This window comes from Buteo buteo, chromosome 1, assembly GCF_964188355.1.
Source record: "Buteo buteo chromosome 1, bButBut1.hap1.1, whole genome shotgun sequence".
Classification (NCBI taxonomy): domain Eukaryota; kingdom Metazoa; phylum Chordata; class Aves; order Accipitriformes; family Accipitridae; genus Buteo; species Buteo buteo.
In genome coordinates, this window is record NC_134171.1 from 84,167,799 (window position 1) to 84,186,368 (window position 18,570).

Consider the following 18,570-nt stretch of genomic DNA (forward strand, 5'->3'; position numbering starts at 1 on the left):
TTGCCAGCAGCAGAAAGGTTAGGTTTTCACGGTGTTGCCCCTACTTTTGCGCTCACCCCGACACTGGCTGGCGTTGCTGCTCTTGCTTGGCTTTCAGTGGCTTTAAGGGAGACGCTCCCACAGTCGATTGGTCAAATGAAGCAAAATGTCACAGGGGGGAACTATTTTGATCCCTTTCACTGGGGGGGCAGAGGGGAGGGAAGAAGGGGGCCATAGTAAATGTCATAACAGACCTGAAGTTAAAAAGTGTTCCTCCAAGCTTGGACAATGTTTGCCGGGCTCTGCCTCTCTTTTTGAGCTGGAGCGAATGTGGAAGGTGAGCTGCTGCAAACTACTGTTTCTCCTCCTGCTGAAGGAACCCGATGGAACAGCTGGTTCTGTGGAGGGACTGGAGGTAGGTCTGGGCAGCCTTCTTCGGGACTGGACACCGAGAGGCAGAATCATTCAGGAGGGATGCAGTGACTTCCAGTTTGAAAGCCTAACGCTTCCTTTTCCCTCTGCGGCAGACTTGGTATTTCGCAGAGTTTTTCCTGTTGATACAGGACACGACCAGTATAAGACTCTTTTCAGGTGCAAGGTCTTTTGCACCAGATTCTCTTATTGTAATGCAGGAATGCTTTCTAGACAGTCTTAGGAGCTGGAGAGTCCACTGAAAGCAAGCTCTCGAGTGTTCTCAAGTGGGTGTGAAATCCTGTGCCTTGCAACACGTTTGAAAGAATACAAATGTCCAGTGGAAACCTGTCCATTTTGCCTTGTATTTATTGCTTGCTTAATTGGTGCTATGTGGATGATTAGAGAGTGATTTAATGAAAATTCATTTTTTTTATCCTGTGTATGATCTGTCTAGCCTGTGCTAGCATATTACAGTTACTTCTTGGATAACATCAGGCTTGTGGTTTGTTGTCAGTGGCAAATGCTCTTGCTGAGCCAACTTTTTGATCTGTTTAAATCATTAAGATGAGTGGCATAACATCTCCTTGGAACGTTGTGATAGCAAGATAAACTATGTTCGGTGCTAGGAAAAGAAAGGTTGTATGTCTGTCTATCTCTCGGAAACTGTTGAATGTTTTTAGGCCTTAATCTGCAGCCATAACTACCCAACTCTAACCTGTAATTATTAATTGGGATCAGAGCCAGCAAATGCTGCAGAGTTGGAACTGATATTCTGAGAATTGTGGAAAACAAAGCCGGGGAGCGGAGCAGCAAAGGGAATTGGTTTGAGATAACTGCGTGTACAAGAAACAATGAGAGACAGAGGAAGATGGGGGTCGTGTATAATGGGCTCTGTGTTTCCCAGAGAGACCTAGTTAGGAAGATGTAGAATAAATAAGTCTTTGAGTCATTCCCTTTTCCATATTTGAAAGCCTCCTAAACATGTTGTCACAAACCATCTGCATGCTGAAGATGTGCAATTTGATAAGGTATGATAGATTGTGTTGTAAGTGTGACAATAATAAGGGCATGTCTAAACACACAGCAAATATTTTCCTTCTCCTGTGGAAAATGTTTACACATGAAAGCAGAGTTTAGGTTTTGTCAGCCAAAGTAGTAGACGACGACACCAAAAGCAGATGCCTCTAGTAAAGCTGATTTCTTGTAATAAGTAAATGAATAGTTGGTGTGTGCAAACTTACAGGCGAGAGGGAAAATGCAGGGAGTCCGTTGATATCCCTGCAAAAGTAATGTAATTTGCTAGTGCAAGAAGGTGAGTGACTTGGCAAAATGCAAGCCGGTGAGGAGCGAGGTCACGTAGGAAGCAGCTGATGGTTAGCTCTCGATTCAAGAAGGCCCGCTAGCTGTTTGGGACCTGCAAACGCTTTTCAGTGGCGTGGGGGAACCAAAGTCCTGGGATATACTGCTTACGTCACAGGAAAGGAAAAGATGGGGACGGCAAGCTGGGGGAGAGCTCTGGAGATCTGAGCTGGCTGTCACAGGTTCCCCTGCGAGACCCAAGAGTCCCAGGGCAGGGACTGCCGCTTGCTGAGAAAACCTCGCTCGTCCTCTGCGGGAACTGCCGCCCCACTTTCCGGGTCTTTCCCCTCTCACCAGCTGCATCTTGTGCCTGCTCCCATCCTCCAGCACAGATGCGAGGGCAGGGCTGGCCACGGTTTGGGCAGGAAACCCTGCGTTAGGACAAAGCATGCTCTTCCCCGACGCCCTTGCTGGGAAACGACTCGGCGCGGAACAACAACTTGCTGTGGGAGCGCTCAGGGCTGCTCTAGGCTGTAGCACAGGTGAGAATGTGAGAAGCGTAACGCTGGCTTACAGCCAATGGTATTTCTTCTTACCATTCTTCCTCCTTTTATTTTCTTTCCCCACCCCAGAGCATGGGAATGGAGTAATTGCATTTTGACCCAGTTTCCAAAATCACTGTAGCATAGACTTTGAAGGGGGGCAGGGGGGAACCACTTAAGAATGAAAACCAGCCATTAGCTAGTACCAGTGGGGCAGGAACATCAGCAGACTCTTAGAAGTATGCATTAGCAGGCTTGTAGAACAACTGTTATCCTGCATCTTTTTATGCAAAAAAGGTAATTGTGTTTACATTTTTTGATATTTGATCTCTGATATGCAAACCTTGTAAGACCAAGTTCAGGTTGACTTCAGATGAAGTACTCTAAGCATAGATGCTTGTGTAAAGTGCTTGGATTTTCAAAACTTGGCTGGAGATTTCATGGCAGCCTTTCTTGTGGTTATTTCTGGCACCTCTGGCTGCCAGTTGGAACGCAGGGCTATAGATATGTGTGGAAGTGGAAGGGAACTGAGTGTGAGCGCTTGTATGGAGTTAAGAGCCTTTTAATAGAAACAGGCTTGGTTTAAGATGGGTTTTTGAAATGCGCAAAGACTTGGGGAGCAGATGTAAATATGAAATCCAAACCAATTTCCTCATTCCGGCTATTAATATAAGAGGGGGAAGAAAGGTCCTTTGAAGTGATTTCAAACAACAATTAATATCCCTTGGAATCTCCCCATCAACTCGGTAAGAAGTCTTGATGTGAGAAGGAAGTTGGAATTTAATCTCACAAAGTAAGACAGGCACCAAAGTAGAAAGAAAAGACCAGAAGACGTTGTCCTGAGCGGTGGGAATACGGTTTCCCCCGACTTCGGCTGCATCAGTGTCCTCACTGCCTCTGATGCCATCCTGGATCAGGAGGCTGCCCTGGCCCGGCCCAAGTGACAGTCCCTGTTCCTTTTAGGCAGGGAATTGTAAAATACTGATTGAGTGGCAATGGGAAGCAGCTGTGTGCCGACGGGAGGGTTCAGCCAGACATTTCTTGACGGTGTCTGTTTGGGGCCCCCTTGGCACGCAAGAGCCATTGCCCTGCCTTCCTAGTTGAAGCCAGCGATCAGCTCACAACCTGGCGTTGTCTTTGCTCCCGTTTCTGTACGGGTGTTTTACCCTGGCTTTGGCTGCCACCGGCTCTCTGTGAGCTGGTTTGTCCATTGGATTGTGTCAGGGAGGGCATCGCAGAAGCAGATGCTCCAGGCGGAGAGTTTGTTTCTGCATTTGCATGCCTGAAACCACGTTGGCACCCTCACCCTTCTGGGGTGTCACCGTAGTATATGTTAAGTGTTAATACATTTCAGGGGGGAAAAAAGGTTGAGCTAATGCCACTTCTAGGGCACAGGTGGCACCTGGAATAGTTGCACAATAGGCCTAGGAATACCAGCGGTGCTTGGACATGTATTACGCTGTCTCCGCTGCAGTACCGAAACAAAGGATGTTAGTGCCCTGGGCTGCATTTCCCCACCAAAAGCAAGGCTGAAAATGAAGACAAAATCATGCCCTGGAAGGCAACTCTTTGCTGCTCTGCTGCAGAGAATAGCTTTGTAAGGAAACGCTCTAGTCTCAGAAGAAGACCTGGTAGGTGCCTTGAGGATGTCCTCTCCCTTGGTGGGGAAGGATGGGAGCTTTCAGACGGGACTGTGAGCGTGGCAAGGAAACGCAGGCAAAAAGTTCAGGGCTCTGAGAGATGGAGATATTCCTCGTGTGTTTGTATTAATAAAATGATACGCGAGATTCTCCAAAGGAAATATTCTGGTGTTGTGTAAGCATAAAATGAAAGCCTGCCCTTTGACAGCACTACTATTTTCTTACAATGCTCCACCAGAACATGCTGTCCCTTCATATCTGTCAATACTGTGTCGTGCCCCGAGTCCCGTAAAGCACACAGAACAGAATGTTGTCCCAAGACAGTCGTCTCCTGTTGCTACATAAATGTTGAGGTGAAGCCTGAGTTTATTAGTTTTTAAGGCAGAAGATATTGTTCCTGCACATTTTTACTTCATACAGTGCCTTAACTTCTATTAGTCTTAAGCCGATATGCCTTGAATTTATTTTGCTTACTGGAAGCCTGTAGAAGTTGAGGCCAATCGCATACTTCATCTCTCTTGTACGTGGCAGCCTGGTCCCCTAAGCCGTTCTTGCAGATTAGTGCTTCTGAGGTGCTGCACAACACGGCTCCGCTGCCTGCCCTTACCGTTTCTTGCAGAGCACCAGGCAGCCCTTGCCCTTGAACTTCGGCTCAACAAATTGCCTCCTTCCCATGGAGAGGAGATAGGGGTTTGCTCTGATGTGGGCTGTTTGCTGCAGCCTTCTTGAGGGACTGCTGCTGCAGGTAACCGCAAGAGGTATTTAAATAGGTGGTTTCGGCAACAGGTCTTGTGGGTAGGTTTCTCCTCGGTGCAGTTCCTCTGAACTCGCTGGTGTTGCCTTATGTAAAATGCACAGCTCAGCTATTGCTGAACATTGGGAACGACGGTCAGAATATCCAACAGGGTTGGCAGGGGAAGGTTTTCATACCTAAAGGTATCTATGCAAAGGTCTTCAGATGCAGTTGCGTTGTCCTTGGGTGATTTCAGCGCAGGTTGCTTCTCCCTTCCTTTGTGATGAATCACTAAGATCTGGGGCTCCGCACTGGGGGCTGCTCCTCTTCTGCCCGACCTTGCAGCGGCTGCTGTAGCAAGAGGCCGCTGGGCTGGGCAGGGTGTTGAAAGAGCAGCCAGCTCTCGGTGATGCTTTTCCCCTTCTAGCCTCATGGCTTTAGAGCAGTCATCTCACAGGCCATGTTGTGTTCTGCTTCCCCTTTCCTCGTCCCCGCGTTTCTTAAAACCGCACGACGATGGGAGAAGGGCTCCAACAGCAGTGCCCCTCCCTCACGAACTGTTGTGATGAGAGAGGGCAGCTGTTGGTAGTGGTTTTTTATCAGGATTTTCCCATTGCAAAAATAGTCCCCTAGCATCTAAAACTTCTTGTAGGAATGCTGTCTGTGACAGTAACAAAGGTGTCACGGCTGCTGCGGCACAGCCTTTGCTTGCCCAAGAGGGACAAGGGCAAACCCCTTGCTAATAAGAGTTGTGATTGTTTCTGTTGTGATTGTGCTCATCCCTGAGTGAAAAAGAGCAAATGCATTTCATGCAGGGTTTCTTTTTTTTTTGGGAGGGGGGACACAGATGGACAGACTTGTTTTGGCTTTGACAACACATCTATCCGGTTTCACTTTCGCTCTGCTTTTTTTTCTTTGCCTAGGACGCTTTGTTCTTCAGACTGCCCTAAAGTGGCAAAGACCTTTTGGAGTTACATGTGCCCCTGGGGAATTGTTGTTTGCTATAAAATAGTCTGTTTCTGGTGGAATTACGAAACAAATGATTTAAAAATCATTATGTCCTCAAAGCTTTATTTATAGACCACAAATTTCTGGCTAAGTATGACCCGCCAATGTTTGTTTAAAAATGTTTTGTTTAGGATATGTTTATATAAAAGAGTAGACAAAGAGCAAGAGATGTGAAAATCCAAAGTAATGAATGATAATGCCGCTGTTTAATTATTTGAGAAGAAAAGCAAACTTTTCTGATCACTCAGAATAGATAGTGGGATAATAAACTGAAGCCCTTCCCAAAGGGGGGGGGGGGGGGGAATCGAAAGAACAAACCAAACCAACCTTTGGTATATAGCATTATTAATTGTGTCCTGCATGAAAATGACCTGGAGTTTTTAAATGAAATGACAGAAGGGAAAATATGATTGAGTTACTTTAACCTTATTGCAAGTACCAGTTGCTCCCGTGTAGCCTTTTTCTCCGTATCAAAAGAGGGCCCCCCCTGGGGAGAGAACTAGGCAACACTTTAAAAGCTAATCAATGGAAACACTGTTGTTCTCTGCAAATAAAGACTCTGTATTATTACAATAGGAAAATGGTTAAAGGCAAAGAGCTGAGAAGAAGAAGAAGAAACATTTAGATGAATATCTGTTGTTTAAATTGGCTAAGTAAGAGAAAAACAATGTTCCAAGAACAATAACCTAAACAGTACTGGAAATCAATTAATGATTAATTGTCTGGAGCTAAGCAATACAGATCTCCATGGACTTTACTATGTAGTTTCCTGTTGTGATAGATTGGTAGCTTTTTTTCAAACCTCCATCACAAGGCACCACCCGAGAAGGACGCTCAGGTGTATATATGGTTGGATTAGGTAGGGAAGTTGGTAATTTACCAATACAGTACCTGTGTTACTGATGCTGCATTGAGAAGAAAAGGGAGCTGCCCATATCTTGACTTCATGGTGGTTGAGATGACAAGTGTGTTTATCAAAGGCTTTCGCTATAAATATTCAGTTTGTGGCTTACAGCACCAAAAAAAGTTTTGTTCAGTTTCATCGGATTCAGCCATAAGCGAAGCCTTTCAGATCCTGTGGCTTAGTTCTGGATGCGTTCACCTTGTGAAGAGAGCATTCCCCGGCAGGAGGGATTTCACAAGGAAGTGGCTTTTTGCTGTGGCATGCTGTATTTTGGATTTCCTGCTGCTGCCATTGGGCATCTCCAAAACCCTGCGGAACATTTCATCTTGATGGAGGCTGTCAGATATAGGGCACCTTTTGAAGAAGACCGTAATATCTGATCTTGGATGTTACCAGCTGGAAAGCTGTTGGATTTGAATCCCTTAGCTAAGCCTAAAGCTATCCTCTCTCTCTTGTAAACAATGGAGGGAAAGTTCTGTTTCAGAATCACCTTAGCGTGTTCCACCTTTCGGGGGCTTGGCAACCGGGCACAGTTAAGTATCCTCTATCCAGCTGGGATTTTTCTGCATCAGGAAAAGATGTAGTCTTGAATTAAGAGGATCACAGTGACCTGCTATTCAGGCTCTGCTTTCCTGCAGGATATTCGGTGCTCAAGACCAGATGCTATCAGTGTAGGAGAGGCAAGGATTAAATTTTAGAGAAGCAGGCAGAGTTTGTTTTCTGGGTGTACGTTGCCTCCTAACCCTAATGCCTATCACCGTCTGCTTGTCAGAAGGCATCTTCGGCCAGAGGGTAAGAAGGCTCGTTGCGGGGGCTGCTGATTTTTGACAGTAAGTTGCAAGTTTTGTCTACGCTAGTCATGTTGGTGGACGTGGCCTTCCACTGAGAGTGGGTTGGATTTTTCCATGTCCTTCCAGTCAGCCATAAAATATTAGAAGCTTTCCTAAGCTGACACACAGTGAGAAGGATTTTGATAAAGATGGTGGTTAATATTTTATAAGGATTTGGTGCTCAGAAGAATCAGTCTGGACTCTACAGTACAGGTGCTATACAAAAGGACCGGAGGGCATGTCGGCCTGTCTCTCAGAGCTTTGATTTTTTTTTTAGCCCAGGATGCCAATAGCTGAGGAATGAGGAAGAGAAAGAAACTCATCTAAATGACAGCTGGGGGAGAAACTGGGAAAAGAAAAAATCCTCCTGATGTAAATACTGCTCCTCTCATTAGCAGCCCACCCATATCTGTCATACAGCAGAGAAGTGCTTCCAGTTCTTTACCCCATTTTCACGTAGATACAATTAGCCTTGTGCTAGAGGGGGTTGACTTTAGCCCTACAATTTCTCTCCTGTCCCAAGACGTGAAAAAAATGGGTGTCCCTTCTGACCTGCTTTCCGCATGAACTCGCCCTGAAGCAGAGAAGAGGCAGTGTGTTCGAAAGCACAGAAGCGCTTCAGTCAGCTGCGCTGCTCCGTTCTTCTTCAGCCCTCTCCTTTACTCATTCTAGAGGGGGTGAGTATTTGTTGTTTCGGTATCCCAACAGTTGTAGGTGGCGGAAGTGTGTGTTTCAGCATCCTATGCTCTGGTGGTTTTTGTGGGTGTATAAACAAACACGCTTTCTGTATTTTAACAAAGCCCTGTGTTTCTGGCTCTTTGACCAAAGACTGGTTTGGCTTCGCGCCCTCTAGCACGGAGCGGGACACAACTTGAGGCGTACGAAATGAGTTAGCTTGCCCCGCTTTCTCGGGGGGGGAAGCGGGGTTGCTGATCTGGGGGTGCTTGTGGCCTTGGGGGGTGGGGTGGGGGGGCAGGTTTCCAGCAGAGGGCCCCCAAGCAGCACCGCAGCCTCGGGCAGGCTCCCTGCCCGCTCCTGCTGCTCTCCTGGCCCCGAGCAGCTCGGGGTGTCCCGGCAGTCCTGCTGTTACTCCGCGCGACAGGCACGGCAGCTTGGTGCCTGGAGGAGTTGCTCTTGCTGGAAAGATAAGGGATGGTTTTGCAAGGAAATAGGAAAGTTTGAGAAAATGCAATCGTGGAAGTACCAGCCGGTAAGAGACTGGCAGGTCTTGCTTACCGGTCTGTGCAAAGCACAAACTTGTGTTGTTTCCCGGTCAAGTAGAACGCAACACTTATTTTCATATATTCCGATCTCCAAGTGTTTAACCTTCCAACCTTAACTCGAGATCTACTGAAAAAGCTTTTGAGGTGAATACGCTGGGCTATTAGAAGTTATCAGGAGTATTGGAAGGTACCAGAAGCAATCGACCCAGACTATGAAATCCCCATAGCTCTTTTGTCCTTTTGACGTGAACGCAGGGACTGTTGTGGCCTATATGGCTATCAAAGCGATCCAGGATTGCTCATTGCTCTCAAACAGCCGTGATGTGCGCTTGATGTGCTTATCATTAATAATACATCGCAAAAAAACCCCTTAAGCCTCCAGCATTCGATTCTGCCTTACCTCAGCTGAATGTTTTTCAGCACCTCCTGTTCCTGCCTCCTTCGAAAGATAAAAGTGTGAGCCCCAGTGCGGGGGAAGTCAGCGGGAATTTGGCAGTTTGCTGCTTTGGACCCTGCATGTGGTTTCACAGTGAGTGGGCAGGCGGTCAGGGGGGCCGAATTAGGACTCCTACAAGAGTCTGAAATGCCAGCTCCCCATTGAATGTTGTTTCCAAAGCTAACTGAGGCAGGACTATTAGAAAATGCAGAACCTGCTAATCAAGTTTCAAAAGCCAATAGGTTTACTTACATTAGCCCTTTAATAACCAGCTACCAGGTAATGCTTGCTGAGAGGTTGAGTTCTGTCTAGGTTTCCTGGGAAGCGGATGGAGAGGACGGGCAAGTCCTGATTCTTGGTGACTTGAACACAAGTAGGGAACCCAAATATGAGAGCTACAGAATTGTTTTTTGTGGTTGGCCTTAGAAGTCAGTGCTGTTGGACTAACTCAGCTGTAATACTAAGTAATGTAATGCAGGAATTTGTTCCATTGAGTTCAACAGCTAGAATGAGCTGCATACCTGTGTCTTTTTAAAACAAAACATAACCCCCCTGAAAACTCAAGGTCCTTAGGAATAGCCATGATCAAGGATTGAGTCCTGAAAATATGCATGATTGATTTTGTTGATGTAAAGAGGATTACTTGCATGCACAAATGTGACCAGGGTAGAGCCTGCTTTTGTGAATTATCATTTGGCACTGATGATTTGTCAACAAAGGAAAAGATTCAAAAAGACTCTAAGACAAGTAGAACTGTGGTCTCTCTGCACCTAGTTCTTTCTATTGAAACAGTTTTATCCTCTGAAACTGCCTGGCTTAGAGAGAATTACTCCTGATTTAGTCCAATGCAAATATTTTATCACTCTGTAGTCTGCACAAAACCCGGGAAATGCAGGAGCTGCCAGTTTCCATCTAGTTCAGCATCGCCTCTGACTGACAACGCTGTGGTCAGCATGAGTGGCTTCTGAGGAATCTACCAGAAATGCTGCAAGATATATTTATGGAATAACCTGCCCACAGGGAAAGTTTTACCCTACCAGTTCCACTGAGCATGTGCGTTTATGTATCCTCTAATCTTTACCGTCCTAACTTTGGCCGTTCTCATTATCCGTATACATGTCAAATGCTGTCATTGACAAAGATACCTTGTGCGACCTCACAGGAAAATTGTGCGCTGGACGAGAAGGCAGAAAAAAATTTTCCGGATCTCAGCAGACGTTTAGTTGAGCGCGACATCCTGCCCTGTGCCATTGTTGAGGCAGGCTTTCATTGCCTGGGTCGTGAGTGGGAGGTTGGCTTGTAGCGAAGGCCGTCGGCACACCTTTTCTTTGCAAAGTCTTTGTGCGCGGGGCTGAAGCCAGCGGACTTGAAAGGCAGGTTTAAACAGCCAGCCAAAGACTTCCCAAACAAAACTGTTCCTTCATTGCCTGTGCGGTGAATGGAAAGTTAGCGGGCTTTAGTCCTGAGTGACGAGCTTATCTCTGTTCATTGAATCAAAAAAAATATTGGAAATGACTGGGTAACTTTTAAGAGGGAATATGCGGGCCAAGGTGCATAAGTAATGCCAAAAGTTACGTATATACAGTGTGTCGGACAAGTCGGCTCTAGCTGATGGTTTTTTATTTTGTCAATCACAATGACAGACAGGATTATTAGGTCATTTTACTTGGGTGTCTCTCTGTACGTAGAGTGTACTCATTTTCAAACTTGCATGAGATAATTGCCTTGGCTCTTGTTTTAAGGACTCCTGGAAACGGTTTTGATAGGGTTTTAGATCATTAAATGTAGTGATGGTATATTTAAAGACTGACTTACAATCGTGCATCCTAATGTCAAAACATTTTTTAGCCAGAAAATTAAGCGCATAGGCTTAAGATGACAGTATTTTAAGTTACAGTGAATTGTGAGGAAATGGAATTGGTACGGGAGTTATTTAGATTTGTTACTAAAATAGGGAGCTGAGAGCCAGCTGCCGAGGCCCATGAAAATCATTGCTGTGCTGTCAGTGACCCATTGGAAACCCATTGATTGTTTAAGAACAGGTACCGAAGGAATTTGATCCATTAAAGGGAGCAGAGGAGCCCAAGTCCCGACCAATTCACATGCAGATGATAGGTCTGAGATCTTTCAGGAAAAGGATTAAAAAGGGGGGTGAGGGGCTGAAGGACAGTTACCTGTTTTCAGGGGCTGGGGAAAGCACAGGGGTGACAGCAGTGGGAGGGAGAGGGGGAATTCAGCAGGGAGATGGCTTCTGCAGTGGGCTCACTCCAGTCCGTCAGTGCGGTGGTTTCTGTTGCTGCTGCTGCTTTTTTTCCTGTCCAATGGGTTGCGTATTATTCCCTAATACGAAATTGCGACGGGTGACAAAAGCGGAGCATGGTAATTGAGGAGTGGCTGAAGAGGCGGTTGCCGTGTGGTAATCTTAAACCTTGCTGAAGAGGTGGAGTTTTTCCTCTGCAGAGCCACAATAGTCTCCTTTGTTCCCTTGAGCATCCATGTCCTTTCTGTGGATGGATTGCTGTTCTGCCATGTTTCTTGTGAGCCGTTTGCAGAGCCCCGTTGTTGAAAACATTGTATGGATCTGGTCACTTTGGCCTGGACAGTAAAGCTGAGCAAAAGAGCTGCAGCTTACTGAACAAGATTTGGGATACTGGTGTTGGTGCTCTCTTTCACCACCAGTCTGGAAAGAACTTTTTGAAGGGCCATTAGTGTAAATAGAAGTGTGTAAGGGGGGTGGGCCATGGCGATTACACATGTGGGCAGCGAAGACTGGTTGGTGATAGATGAGCCTTGTCATGCTGGAAGCTAAGGAGGAGCACCACATAAGATATTATTTGCTTTCAAAATGATAATGAGCTGACCCAATGGTGTTTTCTACATTTTCCCCGGTTGGTTGGTTTTTTTCTTCTTTTTTTTTTTTTTTCCCCTCCTCTGTAGTATGTGCTTTTGGCCAAGATGCTAGCCCGGTTATGTGTTTTCAGTGGGTGGGGTTCCTGCCGTGGGAGTGCGATACGCTCTCGGGAAGCCCACAGCCCGCCACGAAAAAGCTCTGGTGGGGGCCCAGGGGCTCTTTCCCCACCGTACCATCCCTTCCCCGTATCCCAGGCGTGAGCATCCGCCGCTTGGCATCCCCTGGGCCGAGGAAGAGGGTGGCGGTGGAAAGGAGCTTTCGCATGCGGGGGTAGCTGGAAAAACCCAACCCGGCCAGAGCAGGGCTGACGGCAGAAGCGACGAGACGCGGCTTTCGGGAAGCCAGCCCCCCCATATGGTGTCGGAAGGGGGGCCGAGGCTCCCCCCCCGGGGCCAGCCCGCAGACTTTGCGGGGCGGCTGGGCAGGGCCGCTTCTTCTTTAACCCCCCCCCCCCCGCTCCGCTCCAGCGCGGCGGCCGGGCTCTCCCCCCGCCGCCGAGAGCCACCTGCCCCGGCGGGGCTCGGCTCCGGCGGGGGACGGAACCCGACCGAAGCCCTTTTAGCCCCCAGCGGCAGCCCCGGCCCCGCACGCCGCCTCCTCCTCCTCCTCCTCCGGTCTCCCCGCCCCGGGGGCCCCGTGACTTGCGAGAGGCGGCCGGGGAGGTGGGGGGGGGAGCGGGGGATGGGACGGGACGGGACGGGACGGGATGGGAGCGGGCGAGGAGGGGACGTCCGAGCCTGCGGGCGGCTTTAAATGCGGGTCGGGGAAGGAGCCGCCAGCACAGCCCAGCCGCTCCGCTCCGCCGCTCCGCCTCGCCGTTCGGCCCCTTCGGGCGGGCGCTGCGCTCCCCCGGGGCCGGCCGGCTTCTCCCTCACCCCCGCGGGCGGCCGAAAGCCTCCAGCCGGTAGCGAGGCGGGCAGGCGGCCGCCTCCGCATCTCCAGACGGCCGGCCGGCCGGCCGGAGCCATGCCCCGCACCGCTCGTTGAAGCCGCCGCCGCCGCCGCCCCCCCGGCCCGCCGCTGCCCCGCGGCCCCCGCCCGCCGCCAAGCTGGAGGAACGCCGCAAGCCCGAGCCCCGGAGGTGAGCACCTTGGGGAGGGGGGGACACGCACACACAACGACCAAACGACCTGCCCGCCCCTTTCGGCTCCTTCCCCGGCCTTTTCGGCGGGTTTTCCCGCAGCTGCCGAAGCGGGGATGGGCTGGGGGCAAGCGGCGACCCCCGGACACTTGTCGTGGGCCGGCGGGGAGCGGAGGTAGCCGCGGCTTTCACGGCCAGGGGGATTTCTCTCCCCCCCCCCCCCCACCTCCCCGCCCCGGTTTCTTTTCCTACGGAGTTTGTCTCTATAGGTGCCCTTCTCTGGCGCTCGGCACTTGGGGGTAACTCGAAAAAAACCCGCTTCGCGGCGTTGGAAAACTTTTCTAGTGGTTTCAGTTTATCTCCAGTAAGTTGTCAGCAGCAGCCGCTCCGAGGAAACCCTTCCTATTTCCTCTCAAGCTTTTAGCGTTCCACCTGGGATGCGGCCGTACGGGGATATTTCGTGAGCCCAGACGAGCTCCTGGCTCCTTGTTTTCCCGTTGGTGAGCTTCCTGCTCAGCACTGCAGTCCAGAGCTGCTCTGCTCCTGAGCAAACATGGAAATGAGAATTTAATCATCCTTTTGTTCACATACCTTTGTTTTTTTTGTTGTTTTTTTTTTTTTCTCTTTTACGACAACATTAATTACTAACGGACTTCCCCTTCATTAGGAGCGCATCCTTTCAGTACTTGCGTTCAGGAGGAGCCGGTGTACTCCAGTGTGCCGAGAGCTTCCTGGTGTTGAGGGTGTGGGAAAAGGTGCCAGGCTCTGCGCTCCGAGGAGAGCGGGGCTTTGTGCCTGCGGCGGGAGCTCTATTTCATCCTTCCCCGGAGCTGCGCCTGTAAGTCAGGTTAGGGGCATGAACAGCAGCAAGGCTGGGCCAACGGGCACATCCTGACAGTATCAGCTCTGTCGCGGAACTGCTCCACGACCTGTTGGAGCGGGTCCAGAGGAGGTCACGGAGCTGATCAGGGGGCTGGAGCACCTCTCCTGTGAGGACAGCCTGAGAGAGTTGGGGTTGTTCAGCCTGGAGAAGAAAAGGCTCCGGGGAGACCTTACAGCAGCCTGCCAGTACCCAAAGGGAACCTGCAAGAAAGCCGGACAGGGGCTTTTTCCAAGGGCATGTAGAGATATGACAGGGTGTAAGGGCTTTAAACTGAAAGAGGGGAGATTTAGATTGGATGTAAAGAAGAAGTTCTTCCTTGCGAGGGTGGTGAGGCACTGGGACAGGTTGCCCAGAGAGTTTGTGGCTGCCCCATCCCTGGAAGTCCTCAAGGCCAGGCTGGATGAGCAGCCTGGTCTAGCGGAAGGTGTCCCTGCTGATGGCAGAGGAGTTGGAACTAGGTGATCTTTAATGTCTCTTGCAACCCAAACCATGCTATGATAGATACTTGCTCTCTTTTGTTTCAGGCAGGTACAGTTTACTGCGCATCTAAATGTGACTTTGTGCTTAGGCTGCTAGCTACTTAGTGGCTTTATTGTTCTGGTTATTCCTGAAATGTACATATTTTCCATTAAAAAAAAAAAAAAAAAGGAAGAAACTTGGCTAGCTGGATTTAACAAAATGTGCAGAGTTGCATATTGTGTGTGGGAATAGAATTTGCTACTTACTAATTGCTGATGTGAGAGTCTGCAGGAATATGCCTGGTTCTTATTTTGGTCAATAATCAAAACAAAATTGTTTGTGCATTAAGAGCAGGCTATAGAGACCTCACCCCCACCCCCAACCAAACCCCCCCCAACACTTAAGTTTCCCCCACCCCAGCAACTACTTCATGACAGACTTAATTTTGTCATAATAGTTTCCAATCATATGCAGAATGATTAAATGGGATTGTTTGCATCAGTGCGTGTGTGCTTGTTCACAGGCTTGCACGTATGTGAACCGATTTGTCACAGTCTGTGCCCTTTCTTCTCTTGCGTGCCTTTCAGTGCTGAAGCAAGTGCCGAAAGACCTTTCCTAGTGACTTCTGTCATGTCAGAAGATCGCAGAGTTCAGTTTTGCAAGGCTTTATTTCAGCTGGTGATTTTAGTTCTCAGTAACTTGACGTGCCTGTGAGTGTCAGTGTGGTCTGAAGGGCGAACGTTGGTACAATCTGCAGTGATGCTTTTTCTGTGATTTCCCCCCCCCGCCCCCATTAGATGCAAACGTGAAGCAAACCCAGACTTTTAAGTTACCAAAAAAGTATCATGGGAAGGATTTGCTTGTAACTTATCCTTTGTTCCTGCCGAGTGTGAATTTCGTGTTTGTAAGAGCAGTGGCTGGACATGAAGGAAGAGGCTACTCCAAGCTGCTTTTCCAAGATTTCAAGGGGCTGGCAACTGTAGAGGAATGACCGATAGCCTAGGAGGAACTGGCAGCGTGGTGTGTTGCTGCTGGTCAGAGTTGAAAGTGGGGTGAGAAGGAATTACAGATTGGCTTTTTTCTTTTTTTTCAGTTGGGGGAGGAGGGATGAAGTTTTCATTTGTGTGCACAGGGCATTCCTAGCAAGTTAACACCCTGTACACATCCATTCAGCTCCCGGCAAGGTCCGGCAGGGTTTTCTGCAGCTCGTAACTGTGAAGATTTTTCCTTTAAACTGCCATGTTACCATTTGAAATCTTGAAACTCCTCTGCGGTCAGACAACACCCTCATATACTGGTATTGTACTGTGGTACTCCTCACAGTAGGTTTTTAAAAGGAGTTCTGTAGAGGAGCTTTCAAAATGCACTTTCGCAGTCCGACTGTGGGTGTTGGGCAAATCCCTCGGTTACTGATGTCTTACACTGATAAGAAAAGGTTGAATTTGTGAACAAAGTGCAGTTGCAAGACAAACATCCCTGTGAGAAGGGAAAATCTGTAACTCCTTTTGTTTTCTGATCTACCTACTTATCAGAGAGGGCGCCTTGCTCATGTACGTAAGTGTTCTTCCAGCAACGGTGGAGAAAGCCGTTTGTGTTTCTGTCTGAAGGATTTTTAACTGGGCTGCCACCTTGAAGACCCGTCCTAAATAATAAGCTGGAAGGTATTTTGGGCAAGGTTCTGAATGAAAACTGCAGTGCGAGAGAGTAAAGAGCAAACCTATATTTATTTTTCTGCCAAGAAGTCTGCAAACAGCTGTTTCAGGTAGCAGTTCTTAGACAGAGTCGGGGATGCTGTCCTGCCAGAGAGAAGCAGTTGCAAAGGCAAGGTGTTGTGTTGATTGAGCAAAGCTATACTGGGTGAAATAGCTGCTTCAGGAAGGTGGATGCCTGAAAACACTTATTCCTGTGGGTACAGAAAGTGATGCTCCTGCGTGCCTATATGCCGATCTCTTAGTGTGAATTTGCTAGTCTTCTAATTTTTTTTTTAATTTAATTTTTTTACTTTTACGTTATTATCTCGTTATACATGTCCCTATCAAAAATAGCATAGCTTTTATTGGTTTGTGCTCGAATTCCTTCTTATGGCTTGGGAGCACGAGAGGACTTTAGACCGCGTTTAAAGATGCCTTGTTGAAAACAGCGTTCACAGCATTCTAACGCTGGTGCTATGGCATCGGGTCGTTTCTTCTGTGGCGCTGGTAAAAATGACTTCATTGCCTTAGTGAGATAGCATCCTTGTCACGCTCCAGCAACCTGCCTTTCACATATTTTCTTTGTGCATTAGGTTTAGAATTTGAACTCTTGCTCTGAGCAAATTAAAAGGGTTCTGATAACTACTATCAGGTTTTCTTGTTCAAAGTCAATTAGCTGCTTCCGGCTTCAAATCCTTTTAGAAGGCTCAAAAGGGAGTGCTCTTTGAAAATCCAGTAATAGTAGTTTACAGTTAATATTGGTAAAGGAGCGTCTCTCTGCGTCATTGTGCTACTTGTGGTGGAAGGAGAGCTTCTCTTTTGTGCTCTCTCTAAATAACAGAACTTGAATGGGGAGGCAGAGGTCTTTTTCTCTTGACTATGTTTCACTGTGTGGCTTGAAATGAAAATGCAGCAATAAAATTATCAAGGTTGCAGTGAAGTCCTACAACCTTTGGAAGCAATGCTTCTGCCCCCCTACACTTGAGCTCTGCGTTGCAGTAGCATCTCGTTTCTACTGAGTTTGCTCGGGATTGTATGCAGTTTGTGGCAGGAATGCTCCTGACTGCTGTCGGACAGTGTTGAAGGCAATTACGGCACCCGTAATTGGGTGATAGAACAGTGCGTGGCATAAGTAAAAAGATACAGAACTTTTAAGAACGCTTGGTGAAAACTGTACCCCAGCCTGCTGGAGTGCTTGCTCTGGGGTAAATCTCTACCATCGTCTCTCTAGACCTTGATGACTCAATGTCGAATAGTGGCTTCAAAGAGTGGCCACAGACTTTCAGGTAAAAGCTTGCATGGAGATTGAGCTCAAAGATACTGTGACGTGGAGTTAACTGTTAAGCCTGGAAAATACCTCCTATGAAATAAAAGCATTTAGCACAAGACCGTGCACTAGCCTTTTGGGGTGTAGGAGAATGCAAGCTGTCCATCGCGTCAGGTGTTTCTAAACTGAGCGGCTGCACGGTGACCTGCTGAGGCGGGAAGCCCCATGGCGTCATTTGTCCTCTTGTTCTTCGGTTGCCTAATTCCATTAACTGCAGAGATGGAAACGTCTTTGAATTACTCTCCTGTGATTATTAGTTTTTCACATAAGGAACTTTTGAAGTTGCCTGAAGGACTGGCTATCAGTGGGGAGAATTTGCGTGGGTTTTATGGGAGAAATAGCAGAAAGTCCGAGAAACCTACATCTCGGTTCTTGGCGTTCAGTTCTGTTTGGTTTGGAATTGTGGATTTCTGTCCAAATTTACAGCCATGTAAATGAAAGGAGAGCAGGACTCAGAGCATACAATAGTCAGCTGTGATCCACGCTGTTTGAGTATGACTGATCCTTCTGAGCACATTGGAGGAAATTGCAAATGGCCCTATTTTTAACAGATTTTCTCACCAGAAAAATCAGAACAGATAACCTGACATCACCAAAATCGGAATCCTTTTAATTTGCGGGTGAAATGAACTTTCAACATCTGAATTCCAGAAATGTGAGCTGTTAGCAGAGCTAATTCTGCTGCAAAAGTAAAACAAAGACTGAAGGGGGGATTTATTATTATTTTTTTTTAAAATGCATGTGTATTATTTAGATATACATGTGTGTATGTAGAGAGAGAGAATATGGCTAATCTATGTATTTATTACTCTAAGGAAATCCTTTGGGGGGGGGGGTAGTGGGGGGGAATCTTCCAAGCCACACCATTTCAAATCCTAGCTTTATTATATAACTACATTTATAGGGGAACAGTCATATTACTATTTTGGTACTATATGATATATGATTGCTAAATACTCTGAATTAAATCTGACTTGAAATAAGCTGTCATTGTCCTTCCATAAGTACTGATCCATACGTCTCGCATCTCAAAGTGAGTCTTGAAAAATTGAACTTGATGGTGGTGGGAACTGTTCGAATGACTTCAAGACTGAGGATTACTAAAATCACTTTATTCTGTTATTAGCAATAATTATAAAAATGGCTTCAATTCTAATTCAATTCTAATGTTACCATAATAAATGAAAATATTTTAAAATATACTGAAACA

The 18,570-nt window shown here is 47.5% G+C and overlaps 1 protein-coding gene across 3 annotated transcripts in view; it reads left to right on the plus strand.

Annotated features, from left to right (window-relative positions):
- The first annotated feature begins 240 nt into the window (after positions 1–240).
- SLC4A4 (solute carrier family 4 member 4) overlaps positions 241–18,570 on the plus strand; it is a 197,299-nt gene continuing 178,969 nt past the window's right edge. The window contains exon 1 of one of the 3 annotated variants that reach the window (XM_075039301.1): positions 241–394. In XM_075039301.1, coding sequence (XP_074895402.1) covers positions 363–394 — 32 coding nt within the window. In that variant the 5' untranslated portion in view covers positions 241–362. Of the gene's footprint in view, positions 395–12,534; positions 13,001–18,570 lie in introns of those variants that run through there. The other 2 variants (XM_075039311.1, XM_075039308.1) reach the window with 2 other exon arrangements.